The sequence below is a fragment of the Bos javanicus genome, chromosome 20, assembly GCF_032452875.1.
Source record: "Bos javanicus breed banteng chromosome 20, ARS-OSU_banteng_1.0, whole genome shotgun sequence".
Taxonomy (NCBI): Eukaryota; Metazoa; Chordata; class Mammalia; order Artiodactyla; family Bovidae; genus Bos; species Bos javanicus.
The window spans coordinates 13840652-13863045 of record NC_083887.1 but is presented as its reverse complement, the minus strand read 5'-3'; the positions used below and the strand labels follow the sequence as shown (position 1 = coordinate 13863045).

The window sequence follows — 22394 nt, the reverse complement described above, 5'->3', positions numbered from 1 at the left end:
TCTCTCTTCCCACAATAGAACGCAAACTCTGCATAGGTGGTATTTTTGACTTGTAGAGTGCTGTCTCCTTAGCTAGAATAGTGTTTAGCACTTGAGATATGTTCAATAAATATTTATTGAGGGCATAAATATTTCCATCATAGTACAACAAGATGCAATAGAATTTTATGTGGTGACAGACATGTTCTATATCTGTGCTGCCCAATATGGTAGCCACTAGCTACACACATATAAAGTGTACTTCAAATGTAGCTCGTGAGACTGGGGAAGTAAATTTTTTATTTCTTGGGATTGATAAATAATTTAAACTTAAATAGCCACATGAGGCTACTGGCTACGTTTGACAGAGCATTATTCTAGCCATTATTCCCAATGACTTGGCTTTAATTTTGATTACCAAAAAAACCCACTATACTTTGTCTGTCCCTGTGTTTTATATTCCTGTCTGAAAATATCCCTTTCTTCTCTATGCATGTGTGCTAAGTCGCTTCAGTTATGTCCGACTCTTTGTGACCGTATGGACTGTAGCTTTCCAGGCTCCTCTGTCCATGGAGTTCTCCAGGCAAGAATAATGGAGTGGGTTGCCATGCCCTCTTCCAGGGGATCTTCCTGACCCAGGGATTGAGCCCACATCTCTTAAGACTCCTGCACTAGCAAGCAGGTTTTTACCACTAGTGCCACCTGGGAGGCTCAAATGCTTCTCCTCTACAATTCAATTTTTAAAAGCAACTACCACTACTGCCTAAGTTCCTTCCTTCTCTTCATAGCCAAACTCTTAGAAGTTAGACACACTCACCTCCTAATACCCACTTACTCTGCACCTTACTGGGGGTTGGTTGGGGGGGTATTTCCATTTATTTCACAGACATAACAAATTCAACATCCAAATTAAACTTACCACCTTGGTCTCATCATCCCCTCCCAAATTCTTCTTCCTCCCCGTTCAGAGCACAACCATCCGCCAGGCTGGGCAAGGTGGAAACCTAGGCATCATGCTTGACCCTCCAAGTTACCTATCAATCAATATTATCAATCAATCACTATGACCTACCTATTCTACTTCTTCAACATCTCAAAGCCATGTGCTTCTCTCCATCCTCAATACTGCAGTATTATGGGCCACAAACAATTCTCAAGTAGATAATTTCAGCAACCTCACAAGAGGTCGTCTCCTTGCTTCCAATCTTGTTGTTCCTCCAATTCATTTTTTATATTAAACAGCAACCTTTCTTAATGCAAATCTGATTAAGTTATTCCTATGACAATTCTTCAATGGCTCATCACTGCCTGTGAGATAAAGTCCAAACTCTTTAACATAGCTAACAAGATGTTGCACAATTTGGCCCTTAATTCTCCAACATCTTTTCTTACCATCTGCCACCCCAATACTCAAAGCTTCAACCACAGTGAACTTAGTTAAGTTTCTACAATATGTCCAAGTCTCACTTCCAGGTATTTTAACATATGCTTCCCTCTCTGGAACAACTCTCTCCCCATCTCACTCTTCTCCCTGACTAAATTCCCTTAAATCTCAGTTTAGACATCACATCTTCTAGAAAGCCTTCCAAGACTTACCTAAGTTAATGCTGTTTATATGCACACTGCCAGGGCATCCTGCATTTCCCCCACAAAGTAAACAGTTACCACACTTGAAACTCTTCACGATGGATAATAAATTTCCTTAAAGACAGAGACTTTTCAAAAAACTTATTTCCACTGACTAATGCAGTACTCGTACATTGGAATTGCTCAATAAATCCTATAAGGTGAAAAAGTAAGAGGGAAAAAAGGATAAGGAGGAAAAAAATCCATACATGTTCTGTGTGGGCCATTCCAATTCCATCTTCGACTATTTGTTCTCCTCCTTCAATGTGCTGAACGATTCCAACTAATTTTCTGGAATAATCTGAAATTTCCTCAGTGAAGGTCCGTATGCAATGAGCCATATCTAAAATTGATGCTCGGATCTGGTTAGCTTCTGGTTCCAATACTGAATGCTATAAGATGCAACATAATTATAGAAAAGAACTCATAGTATTGACTAATGATATAAAATGCTATTTAACTGGCTCCTATTAATAAAAAAAGCATTAGCTGCAAGTGGGTTTTATAACATATTTACAAAATCACAGCATTAAGAAATACTAATTTGCCTTCATTCCAAAATTATTGATCCTTCAAAGAAATAATTTAAAATTTGGAATTTCATATACTGCTAAGAAACCAAGAAATCTCTAAAATTTGATCACAAGCATTAGTTCATCAACTGATATATTATCAATACAATCCAGTGCTTTACAAAAACATGCACAGAAAGAAAAGGACTTTTTGTTTCCTGCTGGAAAGCCACTTTCAATAAAGAATGAATCATGAGGACTCCGAAATTTTTGATAAGTCATTATAAACCTCTCTTTTCCTTTCATGCTACCAAGCTCAACTCATTTATCATTTAGCTCTTCTTCAGTTTCTACTTTTAGTATAAAGAACCAAGTCAGTGAAAATAAACAGTAGGCTGGCAAAGCAGGCACAGTTATCAACTTTAACTATACTCATACCTTGTGACCTTGGTGTTTCCCATATTCTTTGCAGACACAACACATGAGCGGGCTAGTTTGACAGCCATCTTCCAAGCAAACAAACTCAATGGCATGCACTTGATGCTGAGAGCACATGGTCTTCTCATGAGGTTTATCAGCTAGAGGCACTCTCCTGTGCTTTGCTAGTGTCTTCGTAGAATGAGTAACTTGGGAACATTCTGAGCACAAGTGAGTTGCACATACAGTGCAATATACAGATGCAACATGAGCTTCATCTTCATCACAACGAATGATGCTCTGATAAACAAAAAAGTAATGTAGTAAAACTTTATTAAACAGAAACTGACTGAGACCCAGAAAACAAACTTACCGTTACCAAAGCAGATACCAAGGGAGAGGGAGGAGAAATAAATTACAAACTACTATATATAAAATAGGAAAATAACAAGGGAACTGTACAACACAGGGAACTATACTCAGTATCTTATAACAATTTATAATGGAAAAGAATCTGAAAAACAATATGTGTGTGTGTATAACCAAACCATGTTGATGTATGCTTGAAACGAACATATTATAAAGTAACTATAATTTGATTAAAAAAAATTTTTTTAACTAAACCCCAATCATTATAACATGCCAAATTTTGAAATATAAAAGCCCATAATCTTTGTATATATAAAAATAAACTGATCATTAAATACAAAGGTCATTCACTACTCACTTCTATAGGTAAGTGAAAGCTATTTCCAAAACTGATCATCAAAATATGCTATGAATTTGAGGCCAAAAATACAACCATTGTTTTAGATTCACTGTCAGTGCAAAGTTATCTACTGCAAAAACCCCTCACTTTACACACAAGAAACGAACAACAGAGAATAGAAGTCTGTTTTTTTTAAGACTGAAAGAACTGATAGTAAATACTCCCCCCTGCTTTAAATATACTTGTCAGCATAATGTATAGGAAAAGAGAAGCACAAATCTTATTATTTAGATAACCAAGTGAAGCTTTTAAAAACATAGATGCTTGGACTCCAACCTGAGAAATACTCATTGCTCAATAGGTGTAGATGAAGTCCAGGCTCAACTCCATAGTTGAGTCCACTGCACTATTCTGGTTGAAAATCATTAAATTTAAGAAAGAAATAAAATAAAACCCTATGTTACATGTAACCTTATAAATGTTTATTATTTTTATGAATTAGTAAAAAGCATTCTGAGTGGTCAATTTCACATGACAGATAATCAAGAATGCTTCGAAAACTTTTTCTGAATACTAAAAGGCCATAACTGGAAAGGAAAAGATTTGGTATAAATTTCTGCAGAAATAAAAATTAGAAAATATATCAATGGTATCATTCAGTATCACAGTAAATAAAAAATGAACCCAAAGTTAAACAATTTTGTTTGCAACTATGAAAAATGCATATGTATAAAATTAAAAAGTCATGTCTTCTGCTTTCTAGAGCTGACAAATTTGTAGGATCAACGTTAGATAATCCTCGATATCTTTCAAAATAAAGGTAAAAGATAAATCATGGAAAAGAACTGCAAAATTTTTAGAAAACAGTGCTTCAGTTTGAGATTACTTTCACTGATTCACTTTATATAGGAAATCATGTTTAAATAAAAGATAAGTAAAAAGTCAATCTGACATTTTCCTTGATACTAAATATGTGGTTTTCAAGGTGTTCGTCAAAATTATTAACTATTTACTAAACAACTATTCCTATATTCAGAACAGTCTATGAGTTATGTAGACAAATTTTATGCTCAAAATGTATTTTAACTTGTGTTAATGGCCTTCTTTCTAATAATTATTGGACACCAACCTGTCTGGATAAAGAGAGCACATCTACATACAATTTAACTTTTCATGAGGATATTTAAGAGTAATTCCCTCAGGAGCTATGGCTACCTGTAAGGCATTTCGTCTCTACGCTAAAAGGTCCCTTTCATGGAGTTCCTCTCTCTTTCTCTGTGCTTTAACTGTTGAATGATTACTTTTGCATCCTCTGCTTTAAAGTAGGCTACATATCCTTTGTATTCACCCATAATCTTACTCTTTCACTTTACCCTTATGTAGAACTAATGATGATAAGGAAACAAGTTCATACAAAAAATATAGTTTGCGTATAGTATTTTCAGAGAATTCAAGCTTAAGTTTTGCTTTTGTTCAGCTGGGGATTCTGTTGACTTCAGAACTATAATGTAATGACAAGTTGTGTCTCTGGAACCCTACTTTATAGGGTAAGTGAGGTAACATTGTGCATATAATGGCAAATATTTTAAATTAAAAAAAAAATTCATGGTCACAACAAATATTTCAACAGTTCAATCAATACCTCTCCAGATATCCCAATGGCTTCTTCTGCAGCTCCATACTGACCACTATGTCCATTCTGTAGTCTTTCCAAAAGCTCCAATAAAGCAAAATTTTTTTTCAATCCCCAGACACCTGAATCTCCTAGAATATAAACATATAAACTAAATATAACAAAATGGAATATTATTTATTTTACCCCATATCCTGATAGTAATTTCAATGTCTCACAGTTCAATCATTAATAATGTTTAGATTTTGAAAATTCAAAATTTCTCCATTTCCTGTTAATGCTATAACAGCAATATTAAATATTCTCTTTAAAACACAGAACTCCTTAGCACTCTAAGTAGAAACATTTTTTAAAACTCTTATTCTTTTTCTATAATTTTTTTTTCTTTTTCTATAATTTAACTTCAATATAATTTATAAATCCTATTTCCTCACTGACTTTTAGTGTATATACTAAAACAAGTGCTTTAAATATTTTTAACAGCAACCTACAGTAAGAAATACATTTTACATTGCAACCCAGTATAAGACATACACACACACACACACACACACACACACCACTGAAACAGAAGATTTACAAACCAAAATTCACCCTCACAGTGTGCAACACACTGATTGGTTTTATCCTATTTCTTTTTAAAAAATCTTATTCACAGACAATTAAACTGATTTTATGACCACAAATATGGTCATAAAATATGATGCATGTTAGAAAACCACAGTATGAAAGATACAGTTAACCTAAAATAAATCCATCTCTAAACTGGAACTAGAGCAGCTACAGACATTTTCCCCATATCTCATCTAACCTAGAACCCTAAGGGCAATCAATAAATACATAAACTCCTTCTCACATACATACACAGAGTTTGACACTAAAGTCTGACGATACTCCCTTTTTGGTAGGTAAGACTTTAGGGCGCATGTGAGTGAGGACCAATGCCTCTTTTCCCTAGAACTGACCATAAAAGGCCACGCGAACAAACATACGTGCATGCATACATGGCCACACACATGAGCACACACAACACAAACTCTTCCTAAGACTATAAATAAAAGATAGATCCTCTGGAAATTAGAAGGAATATCTGTTACGCGGAGCTTCTATACAACAAATACCATCTAACACAAAGCTGCCATCTAATACACACTCATTGAAAAACAAAAGAATAATGAAGTCAATGGTTACAAGGCTTCCGTCCTTCTTGGCCCCTCTTTACTAAGGGAAGAAGGGAAGGAAGAAAAAAGAAAGGAAGAAGGAAAGTTGGAAGAAAAGGTAAGGAAAAAAGCCATTTCTAGTTATGGTTCCCCAAAAAAATTTTTTTAACTAGGCTAAATATCTTTACCCTCCTGTCTGATTTCTGTGACCTCCCTTCCCAAGTATCTTTATGCAGCCCCTACCCAGCATTTCCCCCTGCCTTGCCATCCTAGCAAGGCTTTCTCAACGGATTTAATTTTTCACACACATTCTACATCAAACTGAGTTCTATCCACTTTGTTTATAAAAGATTAAGAAGTACACTAAGTCTTTTATTTAAAAATATTATCTTGACAGTATCCCAATACTTTAATTATACATTAAACACAAACACATAAACTCCTGCTGCTGCTGCTGCTAAGTCGCTTCAGTCGTGTCCGACTCTGTGCGACCCCACAGATGGCAGCCCACCAGGCTCCCCAGTCCCTGGGATTCTCCACGGACAAGAGTACTGGAGTAGGGTGCCATCGCCTTCTCCACATAAACTCCTAGTAGTATTTAAACAGTATCTATCAACTGCCTAAGATATCACTTAATCTTTCTGTGACTATCAAAATAAATCAACATCTCAATGACTTAAAACAACAAAGATTTGCTTTTTGCTCATATAACATCTCAGGGGTTGGTGAAGACAAGAGAGATTCTGTTCCCTACTGTCCATGATCAAGGACACAGGCCACTGAGGCTCCAACCACCTGTATCACCTCACTATAGCAGAGAAAACAATTTACTACAAACTATCATAAATCTATCCTTAACAGCTTCTACCTGGAAGTTAACTCTTCACTTCTACTCATAATTTCACGAGTTACAGGAAAATCACACAGCTCTGCCTACATAATCATAAGAGAGCAGGGAGGTATAATTTTACCATGAGGAAAGAAGAGAAGAACCACAAATAATACTAACCAGTACTAATAACTATGATAAACAATTACTGATACTAAAGAAGAATTCTAATTTTGATTCTTTCATATTAACAGCAGTTCATGGGGACTGGGGTGGTAGAAGGGAGGGATGGGTTGGGAGTTTGGGATTAGTAGGTGTAAACTATTATATATAGAATGGATAAATGACAAGGTCCTACTGTATAGCACAGAGAACTCTATTCAATATCCTGTAATAAGTCATAATGGAAAAGAAAAAAAAACCAGTAACTTGATTTTATAAGCAGGAAATACAAATGATTTTGTTATATTTTTTAATAGATTTTCCAAGTTTTCTGCAATTTATATATATATATATAATTTCTATAATAGATTTTAAACACAAATTTAAAAATAATGACATCAAACTATATCAAGAGTCATTAACACATATTCCATAGGCTCGAATTAGAGTAAAATTCTAAGCTAAAAGGTATAGTAATTACCACACAACATGCAAAATGCCAGGCTAGATGAATCACAAGCTGGGATCAAGATTGCTGGGAGAAATATTAACAACCTCAGATATGTGGATGACAACATTCTAATGGCAGAAAACGAGAAGGAACTAAAGAGCCTCTTGAGGGTGAAAGAGGAGAGAGAAAACACTGGCTTAAACTCTACATTCAAAAAACTAAGATAATGGCATCCGGTCCCATCACTTCATGGCATACAGATGGAGAAAAAAGGAAACAGTGACATATTTTATTTTCTCAGGCTCCAAAATCACTGCAGACAATGACTGCAGCCATGAAATTAAAAGACAGTGGCTCCTTGGAAGAAAAGCGATGATGAACCTATACAGTGTATCAAAAAGCAGAGACATCACTTTGCCCGCAAAGGTTCATACAGTTAAAGCTATGGTTTTTCAGATGTGAGAGCTGGACCATAAAGAAGGCTGAGCGCTAAAGAACTAATGCTTTCAAACTGTGGTGCTGGAGAAGACTCTCGAGAGTCCATTGGACAGCAAGGAGATTAAACCAGTCAATCCTAAAGGAAATCAACCCTGAATATTCACTGGAAGGATTGATGCTGAAACCAAAGCCCTAGTAGTTTGTCCAGCTGAAGTGAATAGCCAACTCACGGGAAAAGACCCTGATGCTGGGAAAGATTGAGCGGAGGCGGAAAAAGATGAGATAAGATGATGAGGAGGATGAGATGGATCCTCAACAGAGGATGAGATGATTGGATGGCATCACCAACTCAATGGGCATTAGTTTGAGCAAACTCTAGGAGATAGTGAAAGACAAGGAAGCCTGGTGTGCTGCAGTCCATGGGGTCACAAAGAACTGGACATGACTTAATCACTGAACAAGAACATAGAAATTACAACCTATATTCAAGGCAAAATTACTGGTTTGATTGATTTCAGCTAGGATATCACTAACCATTACCTGTCACGAATTCCTAGGTTATCACAGTGAGGGTAGTAACAACCCACACTGTGGTATTTATGTAGAGAAGATACAGTGCCCTTCAAAAGGAAGAAAGGGTCCATCTTACATTCACAAAGTATTACTACTTCTATACAGTTTTATATAAAGAAGATGGTATGATATATATAAATTACAGAATAAAAGGACAATAAAAACAATGTAAAAATAAAGACATCTCCCCCTGAACCTTATTATTTCTTGAGTAATGGTAAGTTAATGCTATCCATAATAATGCTAACACTGTCTTATATTAGCTTTCTGGCAAATGAGCATACTACTTAGTTAAATCAAAGACTACCAAAATCTTAAAAAACCCATTCTATCCTACCCTTATAAGAAAACATTTTACAACAATGTTTCTTAGCATTTTAAAGCTTTCTGGTCTAAAAATCTGGGTACTCATGCTTGTTTTCCTGGTGGTTTAATTTCAAATGTGTTCCACATGATATATAGTCTGAACAGTCTTAAACAGTACTACTAAACTAAAAATAAATGACAACCTTAAACTATTAATTTTGGAGAAAATTCCACCATTAAAAAGAATAAACACAGAATTTATCATTGTAAGATAACTGTTCAAATGTTAATAAATGTCATTTCCAAATCTGGTATCCAATAGTAATAACTCATTTTGAAAACTATAAAGCAAAGTCTGAAAAGTATGCAAAAAACTGAAAAAAATCCACCAGACCTTTAAACACATTTTAACAGAGAACAAGAAGTAGTTAGTAGTTATCAAATGCTAAAAATTCTTCTGTCTTTGATATCAATAAATACCATGTTGAAACTCCAAGTACTTAACTGTATTTTCCTTAATGGCCTATTCATGTCTAAGGTAAACCCTGTTTTACAGGAAAGTGGAAAAGATTAGCATATCTTTCTCAGGTGTCTTAAAACTATTGATCTATAAGTACTGAATATAAAAATCCTAAAAGATGAAATAAAGTTAGTCCCTAAGAATGGGCTAGTTTATAGCTTCAGGACTACTGCTTTTAAAAGAAAATGAAACCTCCTTGGAATTTTGTTTCTTTTTATTTTTTTGGCCACACCTTGGCATGTTTTCCGATCAGGAAAAGATCACATTCGTCCTGCAGCAGAAGCACAGAGTCCTAACCACTGGACTGCCAGGGAACTCCCAGAATTTTATAATTTTTAAAATCAAACAAAAAGAAATTGTCTACCATGACATTTGTATTACATGAACAATTTTATATATATATATTTTTTCCTACCTAGTTCTGTTACTTGCCGATCAAAAGGGCAACGGATTGCTCTTCCATGAAGAGGCAGCCGAGTGAGACAGTCATGGCAGACTGTATGACCACAAAGCAGAAGGCGAGGCACTTTGTCTCCTTGCAAAGAAAAGACATCTTCACAAACTCCACATTCCAGCACCTAATAATTGGAAAGAACATATGTGCTCTTTAAATGACTTTAAAGCATAAATATTTTAGGCTAAAAAAAAAGTCTGATCTTATTTAATGAATCGATCTTGTTACTTTATTCCTCCATGAAAAAAAACTGTCTAGGTGTAAAATCTTAAATCATCTTTTATCACTTCATCTGACAGATCTCACAAAAATTACATCACAGTGAAATCTCCTTGGAAGGATAAGTGTCAAGGACCAAAACAATGTTGTAAGTTAACATCTTAAGTTTTGAAAATTATGATATGATTCGTTATATGTGAATACCTAACAGTATATAACTCTACTGAAGCTGGGTTCATAAACAATTTCTCTGCAATTAACTAACCCTCAGAATACCCATCATTAATTTGGACAAAAATAATTTGATAAATGTGCTAGAATGACAACTTACCTGGTAAATGATAAAGAAGTTGTTAAGACAAGAATATAAGTAATTTTCAAGTATCTTCTAACATACATTTACATCATACAATGTAAAGGTAAGAATGCAGTTAGACTTACATTTCAATTCCATGTTCTCAATTAATAATAATGCCCCTGGGTTAGAGAGCTTGTTGTTTATCTAGTTCCAATCACAGGTACCTGACTTGTGAAAGTACACGGAGTCAGTCATAGGAAAGATGACTAATCAACTATACTTCAAGTAAAAAAAAAAAAAAAAGGCATACTTCAATTAAAAAGAAATAAGGGTGACAAGAATTGGCATATTCTAATTCTTCAGCCCATGAGTTTGTTTTATAATTAGCCAACAAACTATGTTTATATCAATGAAGGTTATTTCTTATATATTTGAAGTTTTCCACAATTTAATAATTTTTTTAAACATACCTACACTGAACTGTTTGATTGTAACCCAAATTCCAGAACCACCATCTGTGACCTGCCGCAGTATGGCTCCTGTTCTACTGCTTCTCTTCTTTCAAATTCTATTCTCAAACTGTATCAAATAACCTGCAGTTCACAGCACACACCAAACTGTTTTTGCCTCTTTCTTTACGTTAACACTGAAGAAACAGCTAAAGAGACATTTTCCTAGGGATTCTTTTTTTACATTAATAAACTAACAAATTCCTAAGTGAACACACTATCCTTAGGCTTCCCATGTTCCATGGATAAGTGTTGATCTCAATACCCAAAACACTTTTAATACTTTAATTGCCTTTCCAGCCTGCCTTACCCTGTTAGACCAAAGCCTTCAGGAACAAGGTATTCCAAATACCAAGCACCTATGTGCTTAGGTTAATAAAGTCCAACAAAATAAAAATTTTAAAACAGTTCAGCTAACCACCACCCCCCAACAAATACATACTACAAGGTTAAATAAAAAACCACACACTGAAAACCCAGAGTGAAAATCAGACTTAATCCAGTAAAACTTTAATATTAACTCTACAATCAAGTTGGAGTCAGCACATGAAATGTTAATGTTTTTCACTGAAAATAAACTGATAATTTATGACTGGCTTGCATCCCAGTATGGTCCAAAAGAAGCTTAAATGTAACACACAGTTCACAGAAAAGGCAATGAAAACAGATCTTTAATTATATGAAAAGATGTCCAATCTCACTCAAAGCATTTTGAAATCAGTTGAAGCTATATCAATATACTTTTTTCGGATTATATTTTAAAAAGCTGATAACACTTTCTACTGATGAAAGTGTGGGAGAGTAGATAAACTGCTGGTTGCTGTGAACTGTTTATTGACTGATATAGCCCCCATGGAAGGCAATTTGACCTACCAACAATGTGAATAGCTTAGTAATTCTACTTTCAGGAATTTATCCTCTAAGTGTATCACATGTGTATAAGAATATCTATATATTATCCCTTCAAGCATCTTTTGCATTAGCAAAATATTAGAAACAAAGTAAATATACACAGAAAATAAATTAAGCAATATTCATATACTGCAAAACTATGCAGTCTAGTGGGTTAATTCCCAGATGGCTCATGAGTAAAGAATCCACTTGCAATGCAGGAGATGAAGGAGAGGAGGTTTGATTCCTGGGTTGGAAAGATCCCCTGGAGGAGGAAACAGCAACCCACCCCAGTATTCTTGCCTGGAGAATCCCATGGAGGAGGAGCCTGACAGGCTCCAGTCCACAGGGTCACAAAGGGTCAGACATGACTGAGCACATACGCACACATGCAATCTAGGGAGGAAGAATCAGGAAACTTTTTATGTATACACAGTAAGATTCCATATCTATAAAGCAAAGTGAAAAATGACATACAGAATATTTAACTTTTGCATAATGGAGAAGATATAAAGGAGGCATATATTTTTACATACACTGTTTTGCAAGTATATATCTTTGGGGAGCTAAAGAGAATATTAGTAGTTCAGTCCCTCAGTCATGTCCAATTCTTTGCAACCCCATGAACAGCAGCACGCCAGGCCTCCCTGTCCATCACCAACTCCCAGAGTTCACTCAAACTCACGTCCATCAAGTCGGTAATGCCATCCAGCCATCTCATCCTCTGTCGTCCCCTTCTCTTCCTGCCCCCAATCCCTCCCAGCATCAGAGTCTTTTCCAATGAGTCAACTCTTCACATGAGGTGGCCAAAGTATTGCAGTTTCAGCTTTAGCATCATTCCTTCCAAAAAACACCCAGGACTGATCTCCTTTAGAATGGACTGGTTGGAGCTCAGAAAAATAAAGTCTGACACTGTTTCCACTGTTTCCCCATCTACTTGCCATGAAGTGATGGGACCAGATGCCATGATATTATTTTTCTAAATGATGAGCTTTAAGCCAACTTTTTCACTCTCCTTTATATATACTTATATATATATATTGTTTTACAAGCCTACTTTCTTTCTGGCATGATACACAGGAAACATTACATTGGAACTGTAGTTCTCTTTGAAGAATGGAAACAGCTGGGGAATAACTACACATAAATCATATATATATGTACATTTACACACATATATACAATATACTTCATATTATCCTGCATTTTTTTTAAAAGTCAGTAAAAAAGCATCAGTTAAATATCTTCACTTAAAAAGAACAAAAGAAAAAAATCTTCCATATCAAATTACAGAAAAGATATTCACAATAGAAATTAGATATTACAAAGTAAGTGCAACATTTTAAATAAATGTTCTCACTATAGAGACACCATAATATATTACCATTATATATGACAAAACTCCAAAGAACCAAATTAAAATTTTACTTTTTTCATTCAGATCTTGTATCTTTAACAGCATCATTATTCATGTTACTACCATAGTTTTTTTTCAAAAAGCACTAGCAAAATTCCATTGAATTTTAGTAAAAATTCTAGTAAACCAAGTTACTAGACTATTTTGCATCATCTCAGTAAATAATAGAGTAAGAAATTTTTTTCTTCAGTATTTATGAATAGGAATTGTGGCTAACAGCATAAGAAATTAAGTTCTAGATAGGAAAAAAGCTCTTAGTTTTACAAACTTCACAATATGCCAAAGAGGGCTTCAAACTTACCACATGTAAATTAAATTTTAATAAAGAAGGCCATATTTTCAAAGGACTAAGGTCAGGAAGCAACAGTTAGAACTGGACATGGAACAACAGACTGGTTCCAAATAGGAAAAGGAGTACGTCAAGGCTGTATATTGTCACTCTGCTTATTTAACTTATATGCAGAGTACATCATGAGAAACGCTGGACTGGAACAAACACAAGAATCAAGACAGCCCGGAGAAATATCAATAACCTCAGATATGCAGATGACACCACCCTTATGGCAGAAAGTGAAGAGGAACTCAAAAGCCTCTTGATGAAAATCAAAGACGGGAGTGAAAAAGTTGGCTGAAAGCTCAACATTCAGAAAACAAAGATCATGGCATCTGGTCCCTTCATGGGAAATAGATGGGGGAACAGTGGAAACAGTGTCAGACTTTATTTTTCTGGGCTCCAAATCACTGCAGATGGTGACTGCAGCCATGAAATTAAAAGACGCTTACTCCTTGGAAGGAAAGTTATGACCAACCTAGATAGCATAATTCAAAAGCAGAGACATTACTTTGCCAACAAAGGTTTGTCTAGTCAAGGCTATGGTTTTTCCTGTGGTCATGTACGGATGTGAGAGTTGGACTGTGAAGAAGGCTGAGCGCCAAAGAATTGATGCTTTTGAACTGTGGTGTTGGAGAAGACTCTTGAGAATCCCTTGAACTGTAAGGAGATCCAACCAGTCCATCCTAAAGGAGATCAGTCCTGGGTGTTCATTGGAAGGACTGATGTTGAAGCTGAAACTCCAATACTTTGGCCACTCATGCAAAGAGTTGACTCATTGGAAAAGACTCTGATGCTGGGAGGGATTGGGGGCAGGAGGAGAAGGGAACAACAGAGGATGAGATGGTTGGATGGCATCACCAACTCAATGGACGTGAGTTTGGGTAAACTCCAGGAGTTGGTGACGGACAGGGAGGCCTGGTGTGCTGCGATTCATGGGGTCGCAAAGAGTCAGACACGACTGAGCGACTGAACTGAACTAACTGAAGGCAGCTCACTATTCTTTTGTGAACATAAATAATTTTATATCCAATTTCTGTCTGTTTTTCCTAACGAGAAAACTATCAATATCAACTCATTCATAAAGCAGGAAGTCATTTTATATATGCAAACATTAGCATTATATACTTCAACTTTTACCTTCCAATAAACACTTCTTACTTTCATCTATAACAATGGCCATGAGATTTTTTTTTAATTTAATTTGTAATTTATGTTACAAATTATAGCATGAGGATCTTGCCAAAAAGGACTATCCTACTGCATACCTCAGTCACGTTTACATATAAAAATGAAAATTAACAAAAAGAGCCTCTAATTTACCAAACTCTATGCTTTAATAAACTGGAGTTACATCAGGTTTTGGTATATTTTTCAGATTTTAAGACAAACAAGGTAACAAAAGCAGAGACAGTAGTAACATACATTCCTATTACTTCTTATTTCAAGTTATTTCACAAAATAATCTTCAGGTATTCTCTACTTAGAAAAAGCACAATTCAATAAATAAAATCTCAACCATACAAGCCAAATAATGAGGGCACCTTCACATCTCAGACATGCTATGTATCTTCAAAATAACTTTATTAATATTTAAAGACGAATCAACAACCACCAATACTGATTGATAACACAGTTGAGGCAAAAATGTATCATTCGTTGTCATATGAAACCAACATTAGATGAAAAACCACAGGTGCCTATTACTCAAGATCTTAAAAGAATTTCAGATATCTCCTCCAATGGTTTTGAACCCTAGTTGCACATTAAAAGCATTCTGGGAATGCAAAAAAATATACTGATATCAACTTAAGCATAACTGGGGGATTAAATCGTTTGTGTGTTGTTTTTTTTTAAGTCCTCAGTAATATGTAGCCAGGAATAAGAATTACCAACCACTATCCGAGATTACAGGGGATTCTGAAGGTTATTAAGATCAGTTCTCCCTTCCAGATCTATCTATATACGGAAAAGTGGATTCTACAGTTATTTCAACTGAATTTTTGGTAAACCCATTTTGGAGCATTTAAACATGGCAGAATTTGAAACTTCAAACATAGGGTAATTCATATTCCCGAGCATTAACGGGGTTGTTGAACACCCGTACTAGCAAAAGAGGAGAGGGCAGGTCAACCAATAACAGAGGTCTGATTAAAAAGATGTAGTGCAGTAACGAAAAGAATACTTTAGAGCAGTCAACTCTGGCTCAGCTACAGTGTTAACCGAAACCTGAGTTTCCTCACTTGTAAAACTAGAATCAACAATTACTTTATAAATAGATATTGAAGAGGTGAAATATCTAAAATAGTATCTGTCAATAATAATGGATCAATTTCATAAAAATAAGTTTATTAATGTCTGTTGGGTTTAGCTAAAAACAGAAGGCCTGGGGAAAGATCAGCCCAGGTCACTCTCACAGGCCCATAGGCTCCTTTTCACAAAAGTCCCCGTTGGCGACTACAAAGGACTAGAGTGACCAGGAGACCCGGTAACCTCAGGCCTGCAGGGATAAAGATCCGGAGGGGAAGCATAGGCTTGTAAAGCCGAGAGGGACCCGAGTCCGCGCAACCCGCCCAAAAAAAAGCCAGATCTCCGGGATGAACCGAAGGGAGGCCGATGGCGGAGAACAGAGCACGCAAGGTCCCTCACCTTCACCACGGCCGTCCCCCGGCTGCCCTGACGACCACTGTCTAGTCCCGCTCCAGGCTTGTTTACAACCAGAGCAGCCATCCTAGAAGGAGCCTCGCCACTGAAGCAGCCGAGAAGGCCTTCACATGAGGGGCGGGGTAAAGCCACCTACCCAGAAGCCTCGGCGCTTGCCGCTGGCGCACAGGCGCACTACGACGCCGGGCGTCGCCGAGGCGGCTTCCTCGCACCTCTTCACGCCAGCACAGGCTTGCGAGTGGGAGCTTTGTTATTTTTATTGAAGAGTCTGGAGATTTTCTCCCTCAGACTTCCATCAGATTGATGGGAGGAGTAAAATTAAAGCAAAAAATAAGGGGCTAAAACAGAAGTAAGGTTTTGGGGTGAAATTCTTGCTCCACTTACGACCTTTTCTCCCCATTTGGAAAATGGACTGGACGAAAGGGGACTGCATCTCCCTGCATGCCATGCGGCTTTTAAACTACAAATCCCAGCATGCCCCATCTACAGCATTTACTGAGAGATGAAGGTATTTGCAGGGCCTGTATTGTCTCCGAGGAGTGATTTCTTGAAGTCGCGGTTTGTGATTGTGGCTGGAAAATAGAGAAGTATTTTATGTATAAGTCTCTAAGAGGCAAGAGATGGCTTTGGTAAAAAGAAGCCATTGAGTCGCTAAAGGACTTGGTAAGAAGAGAATTTAAGGCACCACCGGCAGAGAACAAACGATTGGGAATGTGATGCCCTGTCTTCCGGAACGTGCGCTTTCTGTTTTCTTCCGAGCTAAGTGAACCTCTTCAGCCTCCGTAGGCAGTGGGTTCAAAGTGCCGGTCAAAATGGAGGTGAATCCCCCCAAGCAGGAGCACCTGCTGGCCCTGAAAGGTAAATTTTTGCGAACCCGGTTCTCTATACACTGTGTTCTCCCCTTTTCTCACTAGTTCTTGCAGCTTTTGGCACGTAGACATGACCCCTGGGATGTAGACCTCGTCCTTCTTAAACAGTCAGTGCTCGCCCTCCTGTTCAGTTTCTTGCCGTGGAGCGAGAGGAAGCTGTTTTCTTCTTCGCTTTTTAGGTTTGAGACCCCCTCTCCTCCCTGCGACTGGATGGAATATGCGTGCTCAGTCAGCCAGTCATGTCCGACTCTTTGCAACTCCATAGACTATAGCCCACCAGGCTCTTTATCCATGGGATTTTCCAGGCAAGAATCCTGGAGTGGGTTGCCATTTCCTCCTCCACTTGGAATAAAATAGATACCTGGTAAATTACTTACCCTGGTAAATGTTGCTGAAGCCACCAAACAGATTTTAGCCGCAGATGCTGAAGTTCCCACCCTACCCGGGGAGAGCCCTTTGTGAACCGAGATGATTAATCTAAAGTGGTTTTTCCTCCTGTCTCGTCTCTTCATTCGGCAGTGACAAATTTACCAGGCTTCAGCTTTACCTGTGAAATTAGACTAGTATTGTGCCAAGCATTTAGAAATAAGTAGTACTACAACATATAATTTAGGTTTGTTAAAACTCACTGCAGTTTACTTCAGAGTATTGTGTATGGGAAAATTCGTATCAATTTTCATTTTCTGTATACAGCATACAGTTTTGAGTAAGTTTGATGATTTGATTGGATTATTATTTAAGAGAACCAGCAGGGTATACTTTCTCTAAAATTCCTGAGATCTTAGATTGTTCTCTGAGATCTTTTATTTGGAATGCCTTTAGCTTTATTTTATCTGTTTTCTACTACCACATATGCACTTATTTCTTGGGCGCACTACTTTGTGGTTACCAATATCTTCTTGGACTGAACTGAGAAGATGCTTGGTAGACATGTGAATTCAGCTGAACTGCATTTAACCTTTCTTGTGGTATTCATTTTGAGGGATTCTTACCCCCTAACTTATGCTGTAAGCATCAGACATTCCAGAAGCTCACCGGTTTCATTTATACGAAAAGCATGTACTGATAGTTGGGGTTATCAGAACTGTCTCTGACTATGAAACTAAGAATTTTAAATGTTAACTAATAGTAAGACATGTGAGCTTAGCCTGAGCAAATGGCCTGGACTAAAATGGCTTATTTCTGAAAGAAAGAAAGAAGAGAAATTGTCACGTTTTTTAGCTCAGTATATCAGATATGTAGAATATATATTGCTTCAGTTCAGTTCAGTCGCTCAGTCGTGTCCGACTCTCCGCGACCCCATGAATCGCAGCACGCCAGGCCTCCCTGTCCATCACCAGCTCCCGGAGTTCACTAAGACTCACGTCCATCGAGTCAATGATGCCATCCAGCCATCTCATCCTCTGTCGTCCCCTTCTGCTCCTGCCCCTAATCCCTCCCAGCATCAGAGTCTTTTCAGTGAGTCAACTCTTCGCATGAGGTGGCCAAAGTACTATATTGCTTAACTATCAGTTAAACTTTTTCCAGATCACAAAGCTAGTAAGTGATTGAGGTGGTATTTCAACATAGAGCCTTCATCTTTCCAAGACTCCGTGTTGTCTCCAAATGAAGAAAAGAGCATTTTCAAATGCTCCTATTCCCTTAGTATTTTGATGGAAATTTGGAGAAGTTCTGTTAGCTACTAGATGTCATTTTATACACATTCAAGGATAAATTCCAGTGATGTGGAGGCTAACTGCCATTGTCTTTTTAGGCTGCTACAGTGGTCTTTCCCAGGTATTTTTTATTTTCAAAAACAGAAGGTTCCTGGGAAGGAGTATTTTGGCAACCTAAAAGGACAAGTTATTTGAAAGTCACGTCAGTTTCAGCTTTCTTAAAGCTCTTTGGACCCATTTTCTCCATTGTCCTATTTATCCAAGAATTTTCACAAGTTCTAATCGTTGAATGCCAAATATATCAGTTTAATATGTAAAATATTAAGGCATTCTCACAACTTCAGTGTCCCTGGAATACAACACTGAGTAAGTTCAGACAACAGTGAAAGAATTCTCAATGTCATATCTTGAAATGTAAAAATGGAAAGAAGAAAAACTAAAAGCATTATTAAGTAATAAAAGAATATGCTATCTATATTTAGAACCATGTTGAAAATGGATGTTAAGAATCACAGTCATTTTGAATTTAAGAGTTGTCAAATCTGTTAGTGAACATTAACAGTAGAGAAAAGAATCATTATGAGATTGGTTACTTTTGACTTTTCAGAATATTGGTCAAATGAGTGTTGTGACATCATGACATGGAGCCTCCACTCACAGTCATCGTGGCAACAGGAGAACGTCATCAAGTAGTTCTCTGATGATTTTTGGAAGAAATGATTCAACCTCTTTTTTGTTTGTTTTTAAAATTTTATTTATTTATGGCTGTGCTAGGGCTTCCCTCATAGCTCAGTCAGTAAAGAGTCTGCCTGCAATGCAAGAGACCTGAGTTCAGTTCCTGGGTGGGGAAGATTCCCTGGAGGAGGAAATGGCAACCCCCTCCAGTATTCTTGCTGCATTATTGAACCTGCGTGTTGTGTACTGGCACTTACTTTTGATGACTTAATTTGGTGTAACTTGAAGACTTCTGTGTTCTAAAAGGAAAAAAGTAAAGCTCTAGCCTTCTTGTTCATCCTCCCAACTGGAATTCAGGAGCCAAGCTACTAAGGTTTTGACACTGCTTAAATGCCCCAATTATATAGATGAGACTTTGTCATGAAACCAGTTCCTACCTAGTCTGATTAAAATAAAAGGTTAAACCATTTTCATGTTTTCATTTGCACTTCAAGTGTTTACTTCTGAGAATGAAATAAAATCATTTAAGTATTATATTTGGTAGAATTCATGTAATTTTAAAGTATGAGAGGATCCATTTTCTTCAAGGTAGATTAAAAATTACAGTGATTTTCATTTTACTCAATTCACATCTCAGATTTTTAAGTACTATTGCATTTTTGTTCATTATCTTCATATGACTGTGCTGCTGCTGCTGCTAAGTCGCTTCAGTCGTGTCCGACTCTGTGTGACCCCATAGACGGCAGCCCGCCAGGTTCCCCTGTCCATGGGATTCTCCAGGCAAGAACACTGGAGTGGGTTGCCATTTCCTTCTCCAAAGCATGAAAGTGAAAAGTGAAAGTGAAGTCGCTCAGTCGTGTCCGACTCTTAGCGACCCCGTGGACTGCAGCCTACCAGGCTTCTCCTCCATGGGATTTTCCAGGCAGTAGTACTGGAGTGGGGTGCCATTGCCTTCTCCTCATATGACTCTAGTATTTTAAAAATCTTAATTTACTTTTTGTTTTTGCTATAGTGTTGATTATATATTAATATGTTAATATCAGTACTTCCAAATTTGTTACATCTGTTCAGTTAAATATGTTGATTGTTAGAACTTTTAGGCTAAAAGGATGTTAAGGGTATGTAATCCAGATTCCTTATTTTCTTGAGAGAAAGGACTTCCAGTTTTGTGGACTGCATTCACATTTATCAGTAGCACTCTGATAAATATCATATTAGAATTGGTTTGTTTTTTTTCTTTTTTTCCCTGCCTATCTGTATATAGGCTCTCCCTACCATATCTTATTCTTTGTAATACTTCCACTTTAGGTCCTGTTTACCTCTGATTTGGAAAGAGAGAGAGTCTTGTAATTATAAATTACATTCTAGCTCTGAGGAGCTCAGCTAAGAAATTTTCTCTTCATTAAGAATAGAAGGATTACTGCAGAATGACTACAGAAGTAATATTACATTATCGACCATATGAGAGTGATCCCACACAACTGCCAAAAATTGCAGAGAAAGCAATTCAAGACTTTCCTACACGTCCGCTATTAAGATTTATTCCTTGGTTTCCACGTGATGGGTCCAGACTTCCACTCAAACCTAAAAGGTCACCGCCTGGGATTTCTGAAGAGGCAGCTGAAGATGTGAGACAGTACTTAGCCATTTCAGAACGTAGTATTAAATCACAGAGTTATGATTGCACAGTAGATCTGTTGGAGTTTCAGCCTAATTTGAAAAGAAAGAAGCACTTAATCCAATCACACATGCTGAATGAACAGGCTAATTCTGGAAGTCTGGAGAAACATGCAGAAAAAGAAAAACGGCACAAAAAAAGGTCTTGGAGTGTATCATCACTTCCCAGCAGTAACTGTACTGAAAATGTTTCTCCTTTGTCTAAAAAACTGCAAGATAATCTAAAGGCACTAAATTTGCACTCATTTTATAGAGCAAGATGGACAATAGAACACACTATTTGTAACAACCAGACTCTGGAAGACATTTGGGCAAAACTCAATCGAATTATCAGGAACAATGAACTTCCATCTTGTAATGCTACATTTCAGAGACATTTAGGCCAGATATGGGTGTTCTGTGATATTATGTACTGTGAATATGTGGGGAATCTTCTTAAAGGAAGATTAGCTCTTACTGGGAAAATTAATTTATTTGTGCATAAATATGGTGTTATTTTTAGTATGTAATGAATTACAGTGATTGTCAAAAAAAAGAATTTCTGAATGAACTGAGTAATAAGTGAAACAGATGAATAAGTTTTTAAGTGTGTGGTTATGTATACAATTTGTGTCCCAGAAGTAAATATCAGGTGCATTCCTAGGTTTTCCAATTAAGTCAGGAACTTTCTGGGTTCTGCTTTGAGCAGCTTTCCTTTAAATGAATTGTGATGAATTATTACTCAAACTGAATTTAAAGGTAAAATGTTCTACTCTTTTTGTTGTGTTACTGCTTTTCCACTAGTTCTATTAGATATTCCTGTGAATTATAGTGAATAGTTTGGATTTTGATAAATTCACAGAATCTAATTTTACAGGATTTTTTCTTAACTCGCCTGAAGTGTAATGATTTTTTTTTAATAAAACTAAAACCAATTCTGTTGGGAATGATACTCATGTGACATAATGTAATTCAAATTGAAAGACCAGCCCATATTCTGCTTATTATGGCCAAAGATATGTAATAGACGATAGCTTATTTGTTGTTTTGAAACAGAAGTACAAAATGTATAATTTGTCTAAGACCGTAATATATCTTTAAGGCAATAAACATTTTTTGAAGTGAAGTATCAAATATGGATAAGAGATCGATTTATTCTTTGTTTAATACAGATAATTCAGTCTGATATTGGTAATGCTAATCACTAGTTCTCTGGTTCTTGCACTGTGGGTTTCCCATAGCAAAATGTTAATGGGTTTACACATCATTTTATAAAAATGTCCAAAGTTGTTATATAATAAAAGTTTTGTTAGAAAGTACATTTAACAAATTTGAATGCCTACCATGAAATAGGTGCTAAAGTGGAGAAGGGACAAATGTGGACCCTGCCCTCAGAGCTAACATAGAGACACTATTATTAATATTTAAACTATCCGTAAAA

At 36.6% G+C, this 22394-nt stretch overlaps 3 protein-coding genes across 8 annotated transcripts in view; 2 read left to right on the top strand and 1 right to left on the bottom strand.

The window, feature by feature from the left end:
- Positions 1 to 16262, bottom strand: part of TRIM23 (tripartite motif containing 23) — a 35769-nt gene extending 19507 nt beyond the window's left edge. Inside the window, exons 1-5 of the mRNA XM_061393409.1 lie at positions 16084 to 16262; positions 9731 to 9893; positions 4886 to 5007; positions 2556 to 2834; positions 1815 to 1997 (exon numbers count right to left, since the gene is read on the bottom strand). Coding sequence (XP_061249393.1) covers positions 1815 to 1997; positions 2556 to 2834; positions 4886 to 5007; positions 9731 to 9893; positions 16084 to 16164 — 828 coding nt within the window. The 5' untranslated portion in view covers positions 16165 to 16262. The remainder of the gene's footprint in view (positions 1 to 1814; positions 1998 to 2555; positions 2835 to 4885; positions 5008 to 9730; positions 9894 to 16083) is intronic.
- Positions 16263 to 16266: 4 nt separating this feature from the next.
- The window catches only part of TRAPPC13 (trafficking protein particle complex subunit 13), a 35943-nt gene continuing 29815 nt past the window's right edge, over positions 16267 to 22394 (top strand). For 2 of the 6 annotated variants that reach the window (XM_061393417.1, XM_061393416.1), the window contains exon 1: positions 16579 to 16956. In XM_061393417.1, coding sequence (XP_061249401.1) covers positions 16911 to 16956 — 46 coding nt within the window. In that variant the 5' untranslated portion in view covers positions 16579 to 16910. Of the gene's footprint in view, positions 16957 to 22394 lie in introns of all 6 variants that reach the window. The other 4 variants (XM_061393418.1, XM_061393419.1, XM_061393420.1 and 1 more) reach the window with 4 other exon arrangements.
- SHLD3 (shieldin complex subunit 3) lies at positions 20606 to 22087 on the top strand. Its single transcript, XM_061393428.1, has one exon. The coding sequence runs from the start codon at positions 20725 to 20727 to the stop codon at positions 21481 to 21483; it is 759 nt and encodes a 252-aa protein (XP_061249412.1). The 5' UTR covers positions 20606 to 20724; the 3' UTR covers positions 21484 to 22087.

Coding starts and splice junctions, on each gene's coding strand:
- SHLD3 (XM_061393428.1), top strand. CDS start 20,725: ATGACTACAGAAGTAATATTACATTATCGACCATATGAGAGTGATCCC.